Genomic DNA, 23,676 nt, shown 5'->3' on the forward strand with positions numbered 1-23,676 from the left:
ATTTTTATTTTTCGGAATTTTTGCGCTCCGTCTAGTCTGCAAATTTTTCCAGATTTTAACCGGTCCTGGTTCCAGTATAGCTTTATGCCTACCACATGCATGTTTAAATTCCTCATTGTATTAACCTCTACCACTTCTGATGTGAAGTGGTTCCATCTATCCACTCTCTCTTTGGACTAAAGAAACTTAAAAGGATTGTGCACAATACGAAAATCTTTGTTCATTTGTTCGTTGCCGTGGCCGCCATTCTAACTACACTAAGAGGAGGAGAATCTCCATTTTATTTTCTACGCCTTTAGTTCTTGTTTCCATGGCAACCTGATGGACTCACAGGATTTCCGAAAAGGAAAATGTTGGATTAATTTTTTAAGAAGAAAACATTTTCCCCGAAAGCTAACGCAAATTTTCCTCTGGCGTCCAAGTCTAGTTTTTAACCTGTTTTGGAACATCATGTATGTTTTCAGCACTATATACATATTCTATGTTTAGAACATAGAATATAAAAGTGACACACCCATGTAAACATTTCCAGTCTTGCAGAATAGTTTTTTTGCATTGACAACTGACATAATCAGAGGTAAGTAGGAACAAGCCTTGCATGCCCTCTATTTTGGGGCGGTTACAGGAAGATCTCCCAAACTGAGCCTGCTCCTCCAGCGGCGCGCAGAGAGCTGACATGGTGACAGATAATCCCCTTCCCTGCTACTTATCTACAGTGTGTTGAGCCTTTCTTCAAAGCAGTTCCTATGAGCTGCTGCACTTTCACTATTGGGTTGCGTAACATTATGCTGCGTGACCCTTTGAGCTCTGACTCCAGGAGTAGTTTGGCTGCTTAAAGGGGTGCCTTGGTGCAGTGGCGCACCCATGATGCCTGCGCCATCTGGTACTGAGACCGCAGCTACCAGGTAAAATTTTAAAATAAATATTTCCAGAACAACTGCACTTGACAAGCAAAACCGCAAGCTATAGATCATTTTAATAAATATATTTAAATAATTCAATGAAGTTAACAGCTGAAACAGCAACAGCTCCATGCAAGGTACACTGATCATGGGATTTTATGTAATGATTAGAATAACTAAAAAAACTCTGCTTTTTATAGTTCAGTTCTTATAAAGATTACCAGCTAGTTGGTGATGTCCTGTTTCTACCAGATCTTCATAAAGTGACTTAATTGGATTTTTTTCTGTTAGTAAAACACCATGTAACCAGATGAGTAGCATTCTATGACCATGTTCCTTGTAACTTGTTTTTCCTGTTGACAGAAAAACAAAACAGAAAATGTTAAATTAATTTCAGTGTCCTCTCATTTCCAAATAAATTATCACCTTTGATGGTGGCTCTTGGAATACTAACAGAAAGGTTTCACTTTAAGACAAGAGTTTTTGGCCAGAACTTAATTAAACATGTGTACCTTATAATGATCTCAATGCATAGTATTCTGCACTTAAATTGTATGCTTTCATGTTAACGCAGACCTTTCAGAGTACTGACAACATAATACTCTGCATGTAGGAAAGAAACTGAATAAGGGTCTGATGATGAAAGTCACACTAACAACACTAGGTTTAGTAAGTGTACATTGCATCCCCTTTTATTAGCCGTATAGGCAGATGAGGACATTAAGTAGCTGTTATACGTGCCCCCCAACTGTCCCAATTTGGGCGGAACAGTCCCGATTTTGGGACTCTGTCCTGCCTATCCCTACCTCTGTCTCGCTTTGTTAGGGTCGTAGGAAGGGTGAGGTGAGAGAGGAGCTCTCCCCGGATGCAGCTGCCAGGGGGCGCACAGCTGCCCGATCAGCAGCTGCAGCCCGCAGGACTGATTGGGGATATCACAATCCCCCTCTAACAGTGACGAGGGAGCACTAAAGCAGAGGTCTGAAATGAGGGACACCGCACTCCCACGACAGGATGGAGGATGACAATGAGAAAGGTAAATGATGAGGAGAAAGAGGTGTAAGGGCAGTGTATGTGTGTGTTTGTAAGATTGTGTGTTTGTAAGATTGTGTTTGTATGGCCAACTGTGTGTTAGAGCAGTGTAGGTATTTGTAAGCTGGTGTGTTTATGTGTATGTGTGTGTAAAGGCAGTGTGTATGGGCAGTGTATGTGTATATGTGTGTATGGGCAATCATGTGTCAGGGCAGTGTGTGTGTATATGCATGTTAATGAGTAGGTGTGTGTATGTGTATACGTGTGTTTATGGACAGGTGTGTGTATGTGTATATGTGTGTATATGGGCAGTGTATGTCTGTATGGGCAGGTGTGTATATGTGTATCTGGGCAGTCATGTGTCTGGGCAGTCGTGTCTGGGCAGTGTATGTGTATATGCGTGTTAATGGGCAGGTGTGTGTATGTGTATACGTGTGTTTATGGGCAGGTGTGTGTAAAGGCAGTCATGTGTTAGGGGAGTGTATCTGTATGTGTGTGTAAATGGGCAGTGTATGTCTATATGGACAGGTGTGTGTATATGTGTGTCTGGGCAGTGTACGTGTCTATGCGTGTTAATGGGCAGGTATGAGGTATGGGCATTCATGTGTCAGGGTAGTGTATGTGTATATGTGTGTTTATGGGCAGGTGTGTGTAAAGGCAGTCTGTAAGGGTCATGAGAGGGAGGCTAATATAAGCCTTTTTTTTTTTTAAATCAGAAAAAAAAATCTCTGCTGCTGTGGACTACTTTTCCAATAATGCTCAGACAGCATCATGGTGGATTGTAGTTCACAGCTAACATATGCAGCTTTATCTACTGTTAACTGCACTTCCCATGATGCTCAGCCAGCATTATGGAAGTAGTATATCTGGCTGAGCCTCGTAGGAATTCAATCCAATGTGTTGGTTATTTTTAATATGGATGACTGTGCTGACAAAAATGAAGCGTGTTTTAAGTGGCGATGTAAGCGCGACATTGTAAAGTGCAATTGCTTGTATTGGTGAGTGCGCATTTTGAAATGTTGGGGGGTATGTGTTAACGCTATGATGTCCCCACTAATTATCTTGCCTGTCCACTGCTGTTCAATAGCTTTGATCTGAGGCTCTGTGAACTTCCAAAACTGAGCCAGCTTCTTCCACTCGTGAGGCTTAAACTCATTGTAAGCGAGCTTCCACATAGCTGATCTCAACTGACTGGTTTTTGAACTATGATCTTGCTTAAATGTTAGACAAACATCTTCACGTTCCTCTTGGTTAATGTCTTTAATTCCCTGCAAAACACAAGATATTGTGACATAAAAATCATGATATTTATAGTTTTCCTGCAAAGTAAAAGAATGTTGCAGAATCTTGTAATACCTGTTTATTGGACTAGCAGTATTTTGTAACAACATGCTTTTCAGGTGTCCGATGTCCTGAGTGTCAGGCGATACGAATTGCTCATCCCTGCCTTAACCCCGATTATAGGCCGCACCCCCACTTTAAAGACTTAAAGTGGGGGGGTGCAGCTGGCTTTGTTGGGTTGAATAATTGTTGTGCCCCATTACAGCTCACTGGAAGGACACACGATTTACCTTTTTCCATTCATAGTATCTTTCTGCTTTAATAATCATATCCACAATGAGGGTATGATTGCTTCTTGCTGCCACACCAAGAGCTGTTTTTCCTTTCTGTCAAAAAAAGGAACATTGTCATTTAGTTTGAAAGCTTAAAGTACATTATGTCAGGAATAGAAAAAAGTCTTAATATCAGTGGATGCCCTGCTTATTTGACATCCTGATCAGGTTATTTTGGATTGCTTTCATTTGTTCGCATGAGCATATCCTTAATTCCTGGCCTGACAACTCAGGTAATAATGTGTTAATAAGTCCCCATGTGATAAAAGTCCCCAGGCGGGACTCAAACGTCAAGAAATGATGTATCATCTCCTGACTTGCCCATGTGTCGGCTGGTATAGTACTCATGTAAGTTGAGTAATGGGTTATATATATATATATATATATATATATATATATATATATATATATATATATATATATATATATATATATAATTCATGGGTTAATCTTATCATCTGGCTGCCATGTGGTTAAATGGATTCTGATGCTCATTTTAATACAATGATTGATTTACATGCCCTAATTATTGGGACAACTTGGTTTTGCTTTTCATTGATTTAGCTGCTGGGATGTCCCAGACAATATAGATTGTGTGCTTTAAATAGCATGGTTTTACAGTAAATAAGACCTGTACCACTAATAAATCTGATTACGGTCATAGAGTTTTAAGATATTGCTATTGTTTGTAACAACTTTGTGGGCACAAAGATACGGCATCTTATCCTTTATTTAAATACTTATTCTTAAAGAGACACTCCAGATGTCATATGCGCTAACTGAGTGCCCCCTTTAAATTAACATTTCCCCTTGAAAATGCATGGAGAAAATGATCAAAATAACCCCATGCCTTCTTTCTCAACCCCACAGCTTCATGGCAAATTAACTAAAATTAGAATTAGCTGCTTCCATTTTAGACCAATTATGGCGCAGTATATACATCTTTATCACACAGGTAACCTGATTTTTTGCCACCTGACAATTACACGCAAGAATGATGTAAACCATTATCCACATGTCATTACCTTGTCTGCCATTCTAAGGTCACATCCAGCTTTAAGGAGCTTCTCCACCAGATCTGTGATCTTGAGTTCAGCTGCTAGATGCAGTGAAGTTTGTTGTCTCTGGAGAAAAAAAATACAATGAAAAATATTCTTAAAGGGACTAGAATAACGTATAAAATGTTTATAGCTAAGTGGGGCATTTATATAATAAATCCTGTATCAGGTATCCTACAGTTTAAGGTTGGACTATGATAAATTACATCTCTACTACTACTCCATCACTTCAAAATATACACAATGGCTACAATCTCATTACTGTCAGTGAAGAAACTGGTATGTGCTACAAATGTACCTCATCTAACCTGATAGATACCGAGAAGTAATTTTTCACAGACGAATACTGTTCTATTTGAACAATTTACAATTGTTAACAACAACAAAAGGGTATTTGGGGCAGCAATCTTAAACACCTTGCTCTAAGGATTTCATGATTACTCCTTTCATTTGACAGAAGCTTTGAAAGCCTTAGAATGGGAAGAAAGGAGAATGTGGTAAGGTCAGGTCAGTAGAATGAGCTTTTTGCCATCATCTTCTATGGAATTCACTTAGAACATCATTAAAGTAAAATAGTCCTCTAGCTTTTAACCAAATATTTTCAAGACAATAACAACAAAAAAAATTAAAAGCACAAAGTATAGGTAATTATATTAGATTATTTTAATGGAGCTAGCAGCTGTAGAAGGACAGATACTTCTCGAAAGTAGTATTTAGTTTTGTGTTTTTTTCTTGCCGTTTTGCCTGATGTTGATCTAATTACATCTTGAAAAAGCCATTTGCTGATGAAACATGTTGAGGTGAGGCTGGATGCGCAACCCGCACAATTGCATATGGCATGATCGGATGGAAGCATAGAACAGAGGTCCAGTAGCATAAGAAACATACTCTTTGTTTAGCATACGTTAAGATTTTATAATGCGGATGGCACAGCAGAGAAAGCACAGGACATTTTAAAACAAATACGCCCATAAGACATATATAATAAAGCCTTATTGTTTCTGGCTATAAGGCTAATCCTCAGAATCTGAAGATATTTGAACCAATCCAATGATATGGACTTGTGGACATGATTCATATTGGAATTTTTATGATTATTGCTGTTCAGCTCACTATTACAAGGGTATAATTAAACACAAGGATGCATTGTATATGTTTTTTTCTGATATTAAACTGCCAATTTAATTTATATTTTAAAGTTAAAATGGGTGCTTACTTACAGTGTTGATGGCATTTATATCATATCCACCTTCCAGAAGAACATCCACTATTTCCATCTGATTATTTAGGATAGCCAAATGTAATGGAGGGTTTTTATCCTGCATAGAAAATAAATATAAAATGTCAAATGAGGCTAAAAGCAAATATCCAATCTCCTTTTCTTCTGATTAACATAATCCTGTATAACATTCACATAGCTTAAATTCTGGCACTGAAATCTTTAATACATTTAAATATTCACAGAGTTCCATATTCTTGTAGGAATTTCTTTTTATTTATTTATTTATCTGTCACCCTTTACCCATCAATCACAGGCCCACTAAACATAGACAATATAGATCAATAAAAATAGTAAGAACTTTACAAAAACACAAACCCTTAATACAAACTTATTAGTAAAAAGGGTGCATATACCTTCAGGCGCAAAAAACGAGACAGCAAAACACCCAATTATTTGTCACTCAAACAACATACAACACACATATATAGAAAAAGTGTCTGCGCAAGATCCACACGTAATCTTTGTTTACGCTCACAACAGGGTTACAATAAAGTATAACACATAAAATGGTGCAAAAGCTTTCAATAATATTAAATACTGTAAAAGTAGATTGTGTCCACTCGCATGGTTTTGAGCAGACACACTGTTCAATCATTCAGCTTTCAGGGAGAGGTCACAGCCACCCTCGATTATCACTCTCAGGCAGGGCTTTTCTTCCGCTAGTAATAAGGAATCATCACTGGAAGAAGAGAGAGAATAATCTTTTTGATACAAAGCTATTGCTATTTATTAAAATAAAACGCTAAAAGCAACAACGCCCGCATATATTACACATTTTCCCCCCATCCTCAGTAACGGATAACACTGCCAGGGAGCTTACTAAATTTCTATTGTCGCCAACTAACTTTAAGAGTTAGTGGGTTAATATTAATACATGATGGATTATTTTTGCACCTGACACGTGTAGTGCTGTCACAAGACTTACCGGAAAAGTAGGCGAGCCAGAAGACACGGGAGTTTCTATTATCCAGTATTGAGGATGGAAAAAATGTGAAATATCAGAGTTATTTTTACCACGGACATTGATGTCTTTTGCCCTTTATTTTAATATGTTTGCATCAAAGAGATTATTCTCTCTATTTCCTGTATCAATGGATGGAAAGCACTGGCTGAGAGTGATAAGTGGGAAGTCTGATAGATGATACCATATCATACAGTAAGAAATACTGTACTAAAAGATTAAGAAGAAAGCCGGATATAGCTGTAGTCATCCATTACAACATGGGAGTTTTTAGACAAAGTGGATGCCTTTTATTGGGCCAACATAGAAAACGAAGTAAAGTCACATTTCTGATTTTATTTTTGTTTGTTGGCCCAATAAAAGATACACTACATAAAGTAAAGGACACTGTGGTTAAATCACCCCCCCCCCCCAACATGAATATGCTAATAAGTAGATACATTTGTTTTAATATTCAACAATAAAATCTTAGAAGAGCGAGAGAATAATTTAAAGGTAGGGAGTAGAAACCTGAGGGGTAAATAAACTTCCAGTGGATATAATAAAGGCAAACAAAGCACAGGAATTCCAGAAACCTGCTCAGGATTTGCACAGAGCTAATCTAAGGAAAGTAAAAAGTAAAGAAGTTAAAAAAGGGCAGATTCATTAGGTCAATTTGTTATTTACACTATCTGTCTTCTATCTATCTGTCTGTCTGTCTGTCTGTCTGTCCATCCCTATACTGTAGTTGTACTGTGAGTTTTTTGAAGCATATGAAGAGCCCTGTGTGTTGCGTTATTTTTTTTTTTAAACCATTCATCTATTTCTAAAATATTTCTGATAGTTCTATAATTAAACTGCAATCCCAAGGAGGAGTACTGGAGGAGGCAGACAGTCCAACTATAAAAAAAATCAAAGACTCTCGCTGTGGATCAGTATAAGTAGATGATCACTGGCAGAGCCTATTAAGCTCGGAGTCTGGTGTAAGAGATAGCTCAAGCTTTTTTCCCATGAACTTGGACTCCCCTTCCTGCCTGGGAAAATTACAGATTTATCACTACTATATACTAGCCAATAGTTTTTCATGGAAGCATATTTTATCATCTTTTACAAAGATACATTTATATAACAATAAGTAGCAATAACAATATAACACTTCTCTTCTGTTATTTGCCACCCTGATCCTTTCAGGTGTTAGATCGTTTCAGTTGCAAATCCATTTTAAAAATTTTAAATTAGGACCATTATATATAAATATATTTCTTTAACTTTTTTTTTTTTTTTTTAACATTTACATTTACAGTTACATTGCAGAGAAAAAATTTACTTTTCACAGCTATGGTAAAGACCACAAGGAAAATAAGATGAAATGATTGCAATTATACAAAGAAACGAAGAAAAGAAAGAAGAAAAAAATACATACAAAATTAATAAATACCGTATTTGCTCGATTATAAGACGACCCCCCAAAATCTGAATATTAATTTAGGAAAAAAAGAAAAAGCCTGATTATAAGACGACCCTATAGGAAAAAAGTTCATTAATTCATGTAAACTATTTTTTTGTTTTTAATTTCCTTTTATTTACCAACCTGCGCCCAGTTATGCTCATTTGCCCCCAGTTATACACATCTGCCCCAGGTAATGCTCATCTGCCCCCAATTATGCATATCTGCCACCAGTAATGCACATCTGCCCCCAGGCATGCCTTTTAACCTCCTATATGCCACTCTGCCCCATGTTATGCCTTTTAACCCCCTATATGCCACTCTGCCTCCAGAAATGCCTTATACCCCTATATGCCATATAAGGGGTTAAAAAGCATATCATGGGACAGAGTGGCATATAGGGGGACACTTACATACGCAGACACTAATATACCCACCCAGACACGTACCTACCCACTGAGACACGTACCACCCACTGAGACACGTACCTACCCACTCTGACACTTAGATACCCAGACACTAATATACCCACTCAGGCACTTCACTCACCGGCGTCACCGCGATGCCTCAGCAGGCGCTTGCTGCAGCTCCCACAGGATTAGGGCATGACTCTGTGTGACCCCGCTAGGCCCCGCCTCCTCCAGAAAATTGAAGAGGTGAGTCTACCGGATCCGCCTTGGGACGGCACAGTGCCGCTGAGGTCCCGGTCCTGCTTCTGGAGCAATCTCCCCAACCGGCTCTGCTTCCCCGCAGTGGGCGGGCTATCCCGGGAGTAGGAAGGTACGCACGTATGCAACCTCGGCTGCTGCCGGCACTTTCGCCGGCGCTCGGTGATAGACGCCAGCAGCAGCTGAGGTTACCATACAGGAGGATCCAGGTCCCCTGCAGCGATGCGGGGGATCTGGATCTTAGTCTAATAGTCAGACCTCATTTGAGGTCTGATTAGAAGACGACCTCGATTACAAGACGAGGGGTATTTTTCAGAGAATTTGCTCTGAAAAAAACCTCCTCTTATAATCGAGCAAATACGGTAATATCTGCCAAGCACATATTCCCACTGAATATACTATGGGTATTTCCATTTTCATATTCCACGGGACATTTCACAGAATTAAGCTGCACTTCCTTACTGTGCTGCAACATTTAATATACAAAAGAGAACTGGCTGATGCAGGTAAAATTGTGAAACATACATACTACCATTCAAATTTTTTGGGGTCACTTAGAAATGTCATAATTTTTAAAAGAAAATTTTGTCCATTAAAATAAGATAAATGGATCAGAAATATAGTGTAGACCTTCTTAATGTTGTAAATGAACATTGTACCTGGTAACGGCTGATTTTTATTGGAATATCTGCGTAGACCCTTTATCAGCATCCACCACTGTTGTGTTCTAATGTCTTTCTTTTCCATGAAAACAGCTACGTGACCCCAAACTTTTGAACGCTAGTGTATATGGTTTTAGGGTTGATGACCACTATATTCTAACGTATGCTAGATTTCCCCTAGGAACACTGTGAAACTGAGATAGCTTTACCTTGTTGATTAAGTGAGGGTAACTGTTATTTTACAAGGGCATTCAAGTCCTGTTTTAGGAAGTCTAGCAGTCCATTTTTCATTCAAAATTCAAATGAACACCTTCTGTATCACGTACAAGGCTGGCAGGTCTGTAAGAAAGCCTTAGGCAGCTGCTAGAAGTACCTAGTGACAGGAGCACTTTTTAACGAAGGGAGCTTTGGAACGGCGTACATACCTTTAACCTTTCTGTGGCATCCTCATATGGGATGTGCCCAGAAGGCCAACTATGTATATCATACGTGGTGGCATGGAGACTATAACTGGTTTTGATCTCTGCTTTCTGCAGACTTAATATAGTAATTCCTCCTTCCGGGTAGAAGACTGTAATTGTCTTTGTCAAAAATGACAAAAGGAATGTGTTAAAGTCATCATTATTATTAATATTTTGGGAACAATGTTGGAGAGAACACTTAATGTAAAGGAACATTATCTGTATTTAAGCATTAAAATAATTACAAACCATGCACTGTAAAAGAATTTGTTTTATTACTTACATTAAGTTTAGGAGTGAGGTCAACATTTCTAGCAAGGAGGAAGTGAATCAGATTTTTGTGTCCATTCTGTGCTGCTATGTGTAATGCACTGTAATCATCCTAAACAAAAATGGAATTTAGGAAAGAGTTTTAGTATGAATACATAAGCAAAACACACATAACTTGATATCCCAAACCTCTACAACAAATACCGTAAGTCCCTTTAATATTCCATCAAAATGTTATTGGGGGTTATCGAAGAGGCTCTTGTTAGCATCTTGAAGCTGAAAATAATTACTAGCCTTGTCCTACAAGCAATTATAAATAATATATTATTTTAAAAATATTCATATATGTTTAAGTATGTAAATAAAATTAACAGGAAATGTATTAGTGATCATCACTCAATTAAAATACATTAGTACTGCCCTAGAAATTTCAGTGCCACCCAGAATCATCAGCACATTACTGCATTTTGTTTTATGTTTGTTTTTTTCTTCCTGTTTTGCATCCTTTAATGAAATGGCATAAGGTGCCCTTTATTCCTTCAGCCGTGAGTATGATATACACTTAATTCTATAGACAAATGCAGCTAAGGCTATTTACAGCATGCATAATACCAGGTGGTTAGCTCTACAATACTTTATGCAAACCTTGGTTCTGATGTTGATATCACTTCCTGCCTTCAGTAGAAGATCAGCACAAACTTCATGTCCTCCTTCAACAGCCAAGTAAAATGGAGTGGCACTACTCTGATTAAAAATGACACAGGGGGTTAGAGAACTGTGGTATGAATATAATGTTATCCAGCACACATACATTTATACAAGGAAACCCCTTTATACTTATTACTATTTTTCAATAAAGTATCCCTAGCCTCCAATGCTTTGTAGAGTGTTTTTGTTGAGGAACATTCTGTAGAGTTACTTGAGCCCTGCAAAAATATTTGTTTTATTGAGCATTCATGATCCACCACATAGCACACAACACTGGGGGTATTGCGTGCGTTCCACGCCAAACTTAGCGCCCACTCATAAAGCATGAAAACTAGATGGTAGAAGGTATGACAGGGATCAAAAGTCAAATGTAATTTCACTGCTTCCTGGGGAAAAAATCTTGGCATGTTTTCTTCTTCAAAATATGTCAAATATATTGGAAATCTAGAAAAATAATAGTTTTGGGAGCTTACTGACAATTTCACATAAAGATGTGATCTTTACCTTTATCTTAATAAACTTGCTTTGTTGTATGTATACAGTACATTGGTCATTTCATCATCACCCTAAAAATGAATTTATATGCTTTTTAGGGAGCGCTTCAGTTTTTTGTTTTTGTTCATAAACTTGCTCTTCCCATGAGTGTATTATGAGCTGGGTATGGCTATCCTAAGCGTTTTTGTTTAGGAAAGCAATATATATGTTATTGATTATATACGTCACAAAATAAACTTACAAAATGACATAAGCCTTGGTTATTAATGAAATAAGATGTTTTAACCTCAGATATTTATTTTAGCTCTGCGGCATTGTGTAAAAGCAAATTTATATTACACAGACTGCAGCATTTTATATTGTAAACAGTTTACAAACCAGATTAAGGTAGATTTAATGTAGAGGAGATAATAATGTAAGTAACCTGGTATATAGTAGAGAGGCCAGCTGAAAGCTCGCAAAACATATCGCTGGCAGCTACAGTCTGACAGCTGAAGAGCCGTTAGAGGCCCAACTCAACTGCTTGACATGTATTCACCCCTCAACAGACACCTTTTCTGGAACGAATACTCTTAAGTAGATACTTGGGTAAACAGCTAGACTGCCAAACTGTGTAAATATTTGGAGTGAGGAATTTGGAGGAGTAAAATTCCAGAAAGAGGTGCAGCATGACTCTGGTCCAACGCAGACTGTGGGAACTCTAATTTTAAGAGTGCAAATGAAAGAGGTGGGAACCAGATGTTCCTTCAGATAGCTGGGGATTATATAGGACTTTAGAAACCAAAACGTTTAATTCCAAAATCATGCCTCTGACCCAGTACTCTATACCTAAAAATGTGGGTTCGTCACAAGTAAGGTGGTGGCGCAAAATGTTCATGAATATTTCACAGAGCAATTAAAATAATATTTAAAAACCTTCATATAAAAATATTTTTGGAATGAGGGCTGGATTTCCCTCTAATGAGGGTTAGGTCTGTGTAAGTGAACTTCGTGTGTTTTTGTTGTTTAGAATTAAATAATTTGTTCTTTAACTCTTAACAGGGGTGATGTAAAAAAAAATAAAAAAAAATAAAAAAATCATTCAGTATTGTAATATTTAATTTTATTTAGTATTGAGTCTACAATGTTAGTTTGGACTAAGTTTACATGTATATACAGAGCCAGAGGGGCTTTCAATTCAGGAAATCCATTGAATTTTTACCTCATTTGGGTCATCATTATTTTCCCAAAGGTTTATTAAAACTTCTACCACATCATTGTGTCCATTGCTGGCAGCCAGATGAAGGGCTGTGTTACCTTCCTGTGGGAGACAACAAGTGTTTAACACGCACAATGGTTACTGCTGTATTGTATTGAGAAGATTGGGCTTTTTAGTGGCCAATGTTTATAGTCACTTAGTTTATAGTTTATAGTCACTTAAGCTTTCAAGGCCTCAGTCCCTTCATGTAATAGCAATCTTAAATTAATACTATTCCCACTCCTTAGTCCTAAATCTGACTGAAGAGAGGACCTCTGAGGTCTTGAAGGCTTATATAACCTATGTATCAAAAACAACAAAAACTGCATGATGGATCTGCCTGTACTTATCAACATTGAGGAGACCATTAATTAAACCTACATATTACATTATATACATTCACAATCTTTAACTGTGATGGGGGCAGGAGGCATTCACCTGAGAACATACCTTGTCTTTCTCAGAAGTAAACAGCTGGAAAGACAGAAGATTATTGATCATTTGCACATGTCCACTGTTTGCTGCCAGGTGAAAAGGTTTCCTACCTTTCTGCAACATGAAACAGAAAATACTTTAAAGAAGCATATAAACTGAAATGCGTTTTTTAGTTAGAAAAATTCAAATAACTCTGATAGCAGATTAATTGGAGAAATTCACATATCTGGCATGTATGTGTGCAGTTCAAAATGCAAAAAAGCCAAGTTGTACGCCACTTTTCCTTAGCCTCTTCCACAGACAGTGAGTAGCAAATTATATATCGTTTACTTAGCACACTTGCAAATGTAGTCTGTCATGTATTTATTCTAACCTGAGCCATTTACCGGAAAGGGTTATATTGTTCCCAGAAACCCAGAAATTATTCTTAAATTGCTCATTTTCACATTCGGAAAGCCATAGAAGGTGGGGTCCATGGACTGCCCTACAATATGTAAGACTCTGCTCTGGATCTATAGTAAAGTTGCCCTATAGTAAAGAATAAGATTTCCATGGTCTACTGGCCGAGATGCAGCAGCATTCAGCCAAGGCCGGCAAGATCCTAATGCTCCAAGTGTCAAAAGTATGTGCCAGGAGAATTTGTCAAATAGATGTGACTTAGATGAGGCGGATTGCATTTAAGACTAAAGGTAGAACTTTTAAGTAATGTTATCCAGCTTTAAATATGATAAAATTATAACATAAGTGACTTAAATTAGGTGGTCTGAATTCAATGCTAAAGCTAGAAGTTTAAATTATAAACCTTTAAATATAATAAAATATAATATATCTGACTTATATGGAGGTTTCTGTATTTTTAAAGTATACAACTTATTGCATGATATAATTATAATGAGATTGCATATGGTTAACAGATTTAATATCTTTTGTTTTTCTCTAATTATGCACTATATTTTGAAATGTACACCAAAACTAGCCATAGTCTCTCTTGTCTATAATACAAGACTATAAAATCTGTTTTGACAATAACACAAGAACACTTTCATGTAAGAACACAATTATCCTTGGGATGTTGTAATTTTCATGGGACATTTTTGTTGTGTTAAAGCTTTCTCAATGTAGGCTACACTAAGCAATTTATTGCAAAACCTATTGTACATTTCAAGAAAACAGAACTGCATTATTTTAAGTGGCATTCAGTGATGCTTGTATTTAGATCACATATGGAAACATATGGAGCCCCATGAGTTCAAGATAGGGCCATATAATAAAACCTCTCAACACATAACTTTGTTGTCTCACTATTTACTTTTTTGTAAATAACTGACGCTAAAATCATAGCTACACCTAGTTAAAGCCAGTGATGGGAAGACAAAAAATCCAAAACCCGTTAAGGCTATTTATTTTGTTATGTGATTGGAAGGATTATTTTTCTATTGCCCATATGTTCCAAGTAATCCATTTGATGCATAAGGAACTGGCTGCTGATCAGTAAAAGTAACTTCAAACAATCCTTGGTTTACATTCTAATCAATTATCCAAGGAGTAACAACTTTCAATGTTCTGTTCTATTGAAATGACACATAGAATTGATATGTACACCTGCACTCTTTGTTCTCTCATTTATTTAGCACAGCAGTGCAGTGTGTTGTCCTAAGGTATGCAATGTTTTTGTTCTATTGTGCAACTTGACTGGTTACTGGTTTTGTAAATAAAAGCATAAAATACAGAAATATTAAAAATATAATCTCAAAGATTTGTAGTACAGTTTTTAGAGGGAAGAACATTTAAATAGTCACATAATGTTTGTGCATAGGTAGAGGTATCCTTATGGCCTGGATGCTTAAAAACCTAACTACCCAGTCAATATAGAATGTATATTGGGTGCAGCACTCAAACAGTTAAATATACCACGAGGCAGGTAGGGCTAGTGGCGATTGATCAGGTAGGTTAAGGTACACAAATACATTATTTTAGGCAGATTATGGGGTTACAATTTTTGCGCAGCGTGAAGGCTTTTCAATCAGCAGGAAATCATGCTACGAAGAACCTCCTGCCCTCTCTTCACATTTTTGTCTCCTTTACAGAGGGAGGTAAGATTTCCCCTGGAATACATTAACTGGAGAATCTATATAAGTTTTTTATATGTATGTTTGGGTTTTTCGATTTGTATCAGGTTTTTTTTCAATTTTAGTATTTATTATGTTTCGTTATTAATTGTGCGGCCTGCAACTTTAATGATACCTCTCGGCACTGTATTTTAGACATCTTATGATTAGGTTAGCTGTATACCTCATCCTCTACATTCAGGTCATTCAGCTGCAGCTCCTTAAGAAGATAATCCACAATGTCATTCTTATTGTTCTCAGCAGCAAAATGGAGGATATTCATTCCATTCTACAAAGTATAAACGGGTTAAGTAATTAAATATGTGTTATACTTTTACCACTAAAGGCACCATACTACAGGCTTTCACCACTGTTAGCAGTTCTGCTGTTATTTGCAAATATGGGGTGAGTATATAAAACTTGCCTAATATATAGGTTATATACAAGTGAAATGATAAATTACTATGCTCATACATAGTTACTGTTAGGTTCAAATGGCGGAACTTCCGGTGACATCCTCTCCCCAGATCCTCACCGAAAGCGCCACCATTTTGCCCCAAGGTGAACTTTCGGCTTTTTTGGGTGACGTCCTCTTTTCCAATTGGAGGATCTGGGGAGAGGACGTAACTGGAAAAAACGTCATTTTGGCGGAAGTTGGCTCTAAGCTATGTCCACAGAAAATGATATACACTCATACACGGCAAATATTCTACATTTCTAGAGAAGAGGAACATGAGGGTTCAGGACCTACAGAGTGGCACTTATAGAGTCGAATGTGCAATGTGCTCAGTATGGAAGCAATAATATAATTATGGTTATTTACTGCCGTAGAAAATAGTGCACTTCCTAACTTTATTTACTCTACTGTATAAATAATGTATATATAATTCAATATGTGGATATTTTAATCTTGGAAAGTAGGTGTTTATATGAATCAAAATTCAAATTATTCGTAAATATATTCTGCAAGTAAATGAAAACTGATTTATAAAGGACACAAACCTCATTTGTAGACTTCTGATTGGCACCTGCCTTTATTAACATTTGGAAGACAGTGAGATCAGCAGACCAGGCAGCCAGATGAAGCACACTCAGGCCATGCTTAAAGAAACAGAGATCGATGGTGTCACAGCAAATCAGTTAATAGAGAAATCAGATTTTGACTGAAAAATGTGACATATGATTGGTTTCACTGGTTCATTAATCTGCAAGTTGCTCATGGGTTTCATTTTGTTGTGTTGTGAGTGCTACTCCCGCATAAAAAATATTGAAAAAAATTAAAATAAATATTCTTAAAAGAACAATACATTACGTGTAGCAGTTACTTTTTATGGGGACATCTAGCACACTCAAACAATGCCTAGTGTATCACAGTTCCTTCTCAGGGTGGAACCCCAGACCTTCACCACAAGAGGCCTTTGTTTTTGACTTTTCAGTTCAAGAGACTTGTTGAACTATAGCTAAGAGATTTTGCACTTGTAGAGGATCGAGGTATTAGCTCCATCATTTTATAATCATTTTAGGCCCTTAAAAAGCCAGCACAAACAGCCAGCCTCTGTCCTTGGATGGTCCTGTCTGCGTCTAGAACCAAAGCTTTGCTGTTTATCTAGTTTCTGTTGTGACCTTGCTTGTTTTCAGTGGCCAACTTGACCTTAACCTGGCATTCCATTATCTGATTTCTGGCATCTTAACCTTGGCCTTGGCATTTAATTATATAATTTCTCCTAACATGACCTTTTGGCTCAACATATTATTATACTGTTATCCAACTACCAGATCGAAGGAGATGCCAAAGGGTTAACCTGAGGGGGAATCAGTTGGAAGGTTAACAAGGCTCTAAGGATGTCTCTCCCCTCTTCTGATATACATCAATGAAAATAAATTTAAAAAAATGACTGACATAAAAAAATAAACAAATCCTCTCCATGCTCAACGCCAGTAGATTCTGAAATGGCCTCTGGTTGCATCTGGGTGATCTTGTGCACCAACAGCCCAAAGTGGTTCGTTTGATGCAGATAGCAAGGACAGTACCTATGTACAGGAACACCTACCTAACCCTAGGCCACACCATGTCACCTGTGGAGCTCATCATTGTATAGCATCTAAAAAGAAAGGAATGTACATTCCCAGAATGGACTATATCACATGATGAAACTAATGAGTTTAGAAATACCTTTCCTCAAGTCCTGAGTATAACATGAATTCTTAAGATACCTACAGGGTACAAATTTGCTAACCAAATTCTGAACTGGTCACTTGTGGGTAATGACTTGTGGGTAATTTTACAAGCTCTTTAGGAATGCACCTGTAGAATAGCATTTTAACACGTAGGACAAGTGATGGGAGTTTACCAAGCAATCCTTAACTTTTTTTATTGGTTCTGCTATGCTCATACTTGATATGGATAATAGACCCATTACATGTTGGTAGAAGCTAATACAATTAAGAAATTTAAACATGGATGGGATAGACATAACACTATTCTCAGCCTATGACTAATGACTGATTAACGTCTGACTCAAATTCTCTGTTTCTATGTTACCCATGCTCTGCACACACTCTCCTTACACATATTACATCCTCAGACACACGTGTCTCCCTTTATGGAACCCAGTGTAAAAATAGGTTGAGAACCCTTCCCTTAAGTGATTAGATATGACTCCTTAAAAGCAGCAGGAGACCCCCATTACATTGCACTGTTGCTAAATCTATCAGAATCTGAAGGCAAAGAGTAAAGAGAATTTGACCCTAAGTGCTCTATGAACACTATGAGCTCATTATTATGATATAGTATTCATTCAATTAGCTCCATGATTAACATGTTAGTAGTGTAACATCGTTATTGGTGCTGGGTATGTGTATATTTGCACTAAACAATGTGCATCTTTGTCCATTTGGAATAATACTGAATGAGGTACGTACCTTATCCGTCATATCTACTCTGGCTTTATGTCCCAGGAGAAATGACACTGCTTGTAGATGATTCCCTGCCACGGCAAAGTGAAGAGCTGTGCGATTCAGCTATACAGACAATACTCAGTATTACATATTTACAAAAATAGATTTATACAGGAAAGTTACATGGTTATGATTGGTGACCTCACACTAAATTGGACTACTAAAAATACTTGATCTAATGTGTCCTGATACAATTTAACCTGAGTTTCCTGAATGGTAGTAAACAAGTTTTTAGTGGGTTATTAATTTTTATTACTGTTAACCACTGTGAAAAATGTAGTCACAAGATGCATTTATGTTAAAAAAATTTACGTATGTGTACAAGATTGTAAACTTGCAAGAGCATTACCCTCTTCTCTCTCTGTACTATTATGTATTTTTATGTGTTTACCTTTTTATCAAATTGGATATTGTCAATGTTAATGTTATAGTTAATTTTCATTTAACACCTGACTGTTATCAAGAAATTAACTTTTATGTACAATGAAACTCACGTTATTTCTGGCGTTAATGTTAACTTTTTGTTCCTTGAGCTTGGTCATAGTTGGCACATCATTTTTCTTAGCAGCTTGATGGAATTCCATTTCTTTTTGCAGCACTGCAATACATAGAATAATAATGTATTAGGGGATTATTTACAAACATGAGTACATTAATTTCAGGTGAAGGTAGTAATATCCCCTTGAGTCATAAGTGGGAAATAGGGGATGCTGCAGTGCTGGCAGGGCCATCTGATGCCCTTTGTGAAGACTAACCTACAGTGGATATAAAAAGTCTACACACCCCTGTTAAAATGCCAGGTTCTTGTGATTTTAAAGAATGAGACAAAGATAAATCATGTCAGAACTTTTTCCACCTTTAATGTGACCTATAACATGAACAATTCAATTCAAAAACAAGCTGAAATCTTTGAGGGGGGGATAAAAAAAACTAAATAAACTGGTTGCATAAGTGTGCACACCCTTAAACTAATACTTTGTTGAATCACCTTTTTGATTTTATTACAGCAATCAGTCTTTTTGGGTAGGAGTCTATTAGCATGGCACATCTTGACGTGGCAATATATGCCCACTCTTCTTTGCAAAAGCGCTCCAAGTCTGTTAGATTGCAAGGACATCTCCTGTGCACAGCCCTCTTCAGATCACCCCGCAGATGTTCAATTGGATTGAGGTCTGGGCTCTGGCTGGGCCATTCCAAAACATTAATCTTCTTCTGGTGAAGCCATGCTTTTGTTGATTTGGATGTGTGCTTTGGTTCGTTGTCTTGCTGAAAGGTGAACTTCCTCTTCATCTTCTGCTTCCTAACGGATGCCTGAAGGTTTTGTGCCAAAATTGCCTGGTTTTTGGAACTGTTCATAATTCCCTCCACCCTGACTAAGGCCCTGGTTCCAGCTGAAGAAAAACAGCCCCAAAGCATGATGCCGCCACCAGTATGCTTCACTGTGGGTATGGTGTTCTTTGAGTCATGTGCAATGTAACTTTTGGAATCATGGACAAAAAGTTCAACCTTGGTTTCATCAGACCAGAACACATTTTCCCACATGCTTTTGGGGGACTTGATGTTTGTTTTTGCAAATTTCAGCCGGGCTTGGATGTTTTCCTTTGTAAGAAAAGGCTTCTGTTTTGCCACCCTACCCCATACCCCAGTCATATGAAGAATACAGGAGATTGTTGTCACATGCAGCACACAACCAGTACTTGCCAAAAATTCCTGCAGTTTCTTTAATGTTCTTCTTGTCTTTTCATCAATTTTGGAGGGATGTCCAGTTCTTGGTAATGTCTCTGTTGTGCCATATTTTCTCCACTTGATGATGACTGTCTTCACTGTGTTCCATAGTAAATCTAATGCTTTGGAAATTCTTTTGTACCCTTCTCCCGACTGATATCTTTCCACAATGAGATCCCTCTGATGCTTCGGAAGCTCTCTGCGGACCATGGCTTTTGCTCTGAGATGCAACTAAGCAAATGTCAAGTAAATCCTATTAGAACAGCTAAACTTTATTTGTTAATAATCAGTCACTTTAAATGATGGCAGGTGTGTAATGACTTCTATTTAACATGAGTCTGAATGTGATTGGTTAATTCTGAACACAGCCACAGCCCAATTAAAGGGGGCTGTGCACAACCAGGTTATTGTGGGGGGTTTTTTCCCCTCAAAGATTTCAGCTTGTTTTGCAATTGAATTGTTCACGTTGTAGGTCACATTAAAGGTGGAAAAAGTTCTGACAAGATTTATCTTTGTCTCATTCTTTAACATCACAAAAACCTGGCATTTTAACAGGGGTGTGTAGACTTTTTATATCCACTGTAGGGTTAGCCTCGCTTGAATGAATTAATGTAGTGAGTGAATTAATGTATACGTGTTTGGGGGTCGAGATGACAGAGGTAGGCTGTTTATGGGGCCGAGATGCCACAGGTAGGGTGTTACAGAGGTGGCACAGGCAGGCTGTGTAGGGGACAGAGATAGCACAGGCAGAGTGTTACAGAGGTAGCACAGGCAGGTTGTTTAGGGGACAAATATGGCACAGGCAGAGTGTTTAGGAGCCAGGGGTGGCACGGACAGGTTGTTTAATGGGCAGAGTTGGCATAGGTAGGCTGTTTAGGAGACAGAGGTGCAAGCTGTTTGAGTGAAAGAGATGTCACAGGCAGCCTGGTTAAGGGGCAGAGGTTGCACAATGCAACATATACTTTAAATAGTATCAACCTGACAAAGGCTACTAAGAGGAAGGATTTAAGAATAATTGTAGACAACTGACATCAACAGTGTGCAATGCCAGTCAGCAGCGACAAAGGCCAATAATACAGTATATCAGCATGTATAGAACAAGGTATGGATTCACAGCAGGAGGATATCATCTTGTCTCTTTATAAGTCAATGGTAAAACCTCATCTTAAATACGTGGTGCAATTCTGGGCATTATGGAACTAAGAAAGGTACAAAGAAGGGCCACAAAATGAATAAGGGGACTGCAGGATCTTACACTAAAAAGTTACATCTTCATATGCTAGAAAAACTGCCTCTTAGACATATTATAACATTGTATAAATATGTGCAGGGTCATTATGAGGAGTTCTCCAGTGTCAAGACCCAGGTAAGCAGGAGCCCAGTAGCAGGGGATACAAAGGGTTCCGTTTGTACCCCACGATGCATGACGGTAAGTGGGGTGGTACGGACAGGCGCAATAAAACACAGTACAAACAGAATACGTGGAAAGGTACTGTATTGATATAGGTGATATGACCAGCAAGTAAAGGCAGAAAGTCTCTAGGCAGGATGCCCACTGGCAGGGCTGACGGATACAGAGGCCCACTGGATGGGCTGATGGCAGGAAGCCCACTGGCCGGGTTGACGGGTATGGAGGCCCACTGGCAGGGCTGGCGGCAGGAAGCCCACTGGCAGGGCTGACGGGTACGGAGGCCCACTGGCAGGGCTGACGGCAGGTACAGGCAGGTAGCTCGGGTACAGTACACGGGTTCAGGTACAAGGCCAAAGCAGAGTGGTCATCACACTACAATGCAAAGGCCCTGACTGCAGGGCTAGGCAGGCTTATAAAGGCTGAGATAATTAGGTAGCAAGGTGCACCTGGACATGATAATCAGCCAGAGTGGTCCTGAGTGGCAAGGGCGGCCACTAGTGGTTGAAAACGGGAATGAGCCACACAAAGTATGAACAAGTCCAGCCAGGGAAGGGTGAAAACGTGACATCCAGTGACCTGTTTATTAACACAAATGTGCAAGAACAAGAGGTCATCCTCTGAGACTGGTCAAATTTTGCAAGCTCCATATTTAGTTTTTTTAGAGGGTGTAGATAAATGCAACAGCCTCACAGAAGAAGTGATAGAAGCTAATATAGTGAAGAAATTTTAACATGCATGGGTAAGGAGTAAGAGTAAGGACTGATTAAGGTTTGAGTCTTTGCACCAGGAAAGATGGATAGACTAGATAGGCCAAAATGTTCTTATCTGGCGTCATATTCTGTTTCCAACACCAAGACACATTTTTTACATAAAAATTGGCTCTTGTATATTTTTTTCAAGAAAAATAGTCTCCGACAATTTCTGTGACCTGTGCTGCTATTCCATCGAATTCCAGCTTTTAACTTGGCAGGTCCTTGGGTATGAGGAAAATAAATAAACCTTTTTCTGCTTCTGATGCTTATGTTGACTTGGTGTTTCCTTTCTCTCTGTCTTCTTTTCATAAAGTGGAACTTTCTTCTTAGTCAGGACATCTGCCGTCATGTGACCTCACAGTAGTCGTATGTGAAATTGACCATGTACAGGCAGCTCTGAAGACGAGCTCCAATCAAGGTAATTGTGTGTTTAAAAACGAGTGTGTGTTTGTGTATGTTATGGGGATGTACAGGGGCTGGGGGGTACAAAGTGGCAACCATTTCCTGCATACTGTGCCTAAAATGGCAGCTCTTAGGTCTGCAAATAAAAAACATTTATTTAAATAAAATTAAATAATTTTTTTCCTCCAACACTACACAACACAGCTCAAAGAAAAATGTTTGTTTTTGCATTGGACTTCCACTTTCAGTTTTGTGCAACTCTTTAAAAAATAAAATCAAAGCTAAACCATATAGAAAAAAATCTTGAAAATGGTGTGCTTCCATTCCATGTTTATTCTGCACATTTCCATGCCCTTATTCTCGTCACGCACGTTGCACATTATAAATCTCACGTCTCACATACTTCAATTCTATAAACCTCATTTATACACACACACTCACATCCCATCTCATGGACCACACTCCTCACGAGCATCCCGTAACTCTCCACACACACATTCTTAGCCATTACCTGGCTCTCCATGCACACTGTTTTGTCACTTACATATCTCATGGTTGCTTTCAGTGTTTTGGTTCTGAGTATTCCTGTGTCTCACCGATTGTACCATCCCAGTCACTGTATTCAGCACTTTCTGTGCACTGTTCATTGATACCTCTCCTTCCTCCTTAGGGGTCTCAGGGCTTTCTGTAATCTTGTCTTTTCCCATTTTTCCATGCAAAATCCTAGCTTCTATTTGACTCCCAGGTTTCCTCTCGATATAGTTTACCTTCTATTTTTAAATAACCTTTTTTCCGCCTTCCGTCAAATCTTTTTTCTATTCCTCCACCTATATTTTTTGTCAGTCTCTATTTGTGTTTTCTCCTCTCCACAGTGATCTCTTCCTGACACTTGTACGCATTCGGTCAAAGAAAAGGGCTGGGCTGCTGATCAGGACTCTCCCTCCTACCCAGGGCTATATAGCTGAAGGTGCATATGCATAGCTGTGTGCTTAAGGGATGGGTGTCCCCTGCAGGTTTAGGCCGCCTTGGTGACTCATTTTTACTTTTATACTGTGTAACATTTTCAAACTTCATTTAATCGTTCAGTGTCATAGGATGTGCTTCGCAGGTGCT

The 23,676-nt window shown here is 38.3% G+C and overlaps 1 protein-coding gene across 1 annotated transcript; it reads right to left on the reverse strand.

Annotated features, from left to right (window-relative positions):
• Nucleotides 1-1,103: 1,103 nt before the first annotated feature.
• Nucleotides 1,104-23,270, reverse strand: LOC149276083 (ankyrin repeat and death domain-containing protein 1B-like). The gene is made up of 14 exons (XM_089503935.1): nucleotides 23,108-23,270; nucleotides 18,768-18,871; nucleotides 18,238-18,336; nucleotides 16,318-16,416; nucleotides 15,500-15,604; nucleotides 13,223-13,321; nucleotides 12,737-12,835; nucleotides 10,978-11,076; nucleotides 10,346-10,444; nucleotides 5,823-5,921; nucleotides 4,570-4,668; nucleotides 3,514-3,598; nucleotides 2,998-3,210; nucleotides 1,104-1,255 (listed from the first exon to the last, which is right to left on the reverse strand). Exons 1-14 carry the CDS (start codon nucleotides 23,268-23,270, stop codon nucleotides 1,104-1,106), a joined length of 1,614 nt encoding a protein of 537 aa, XP_089360061.1.
• Nucleotides 23,271-23,676: the final 406 nt, after the last annotated feature.

Source organism: Sceloporus occidentalis, unplaced genomic scaffold (genome assembly GCF_023333645.1).
Source record: "Sceloporus occidentalis isolate IW3139 unplaced genomic scaffold, rSceOcc1.0.p SCAF_248, whole genome shotgun sequence".
Lineage (NCBI taxonomy): Eukaryota > Metazoa > Chordata > Lepidosauria > Squamata > Phrynosomatidae > Sceloporus > Sceloporus occidentalis.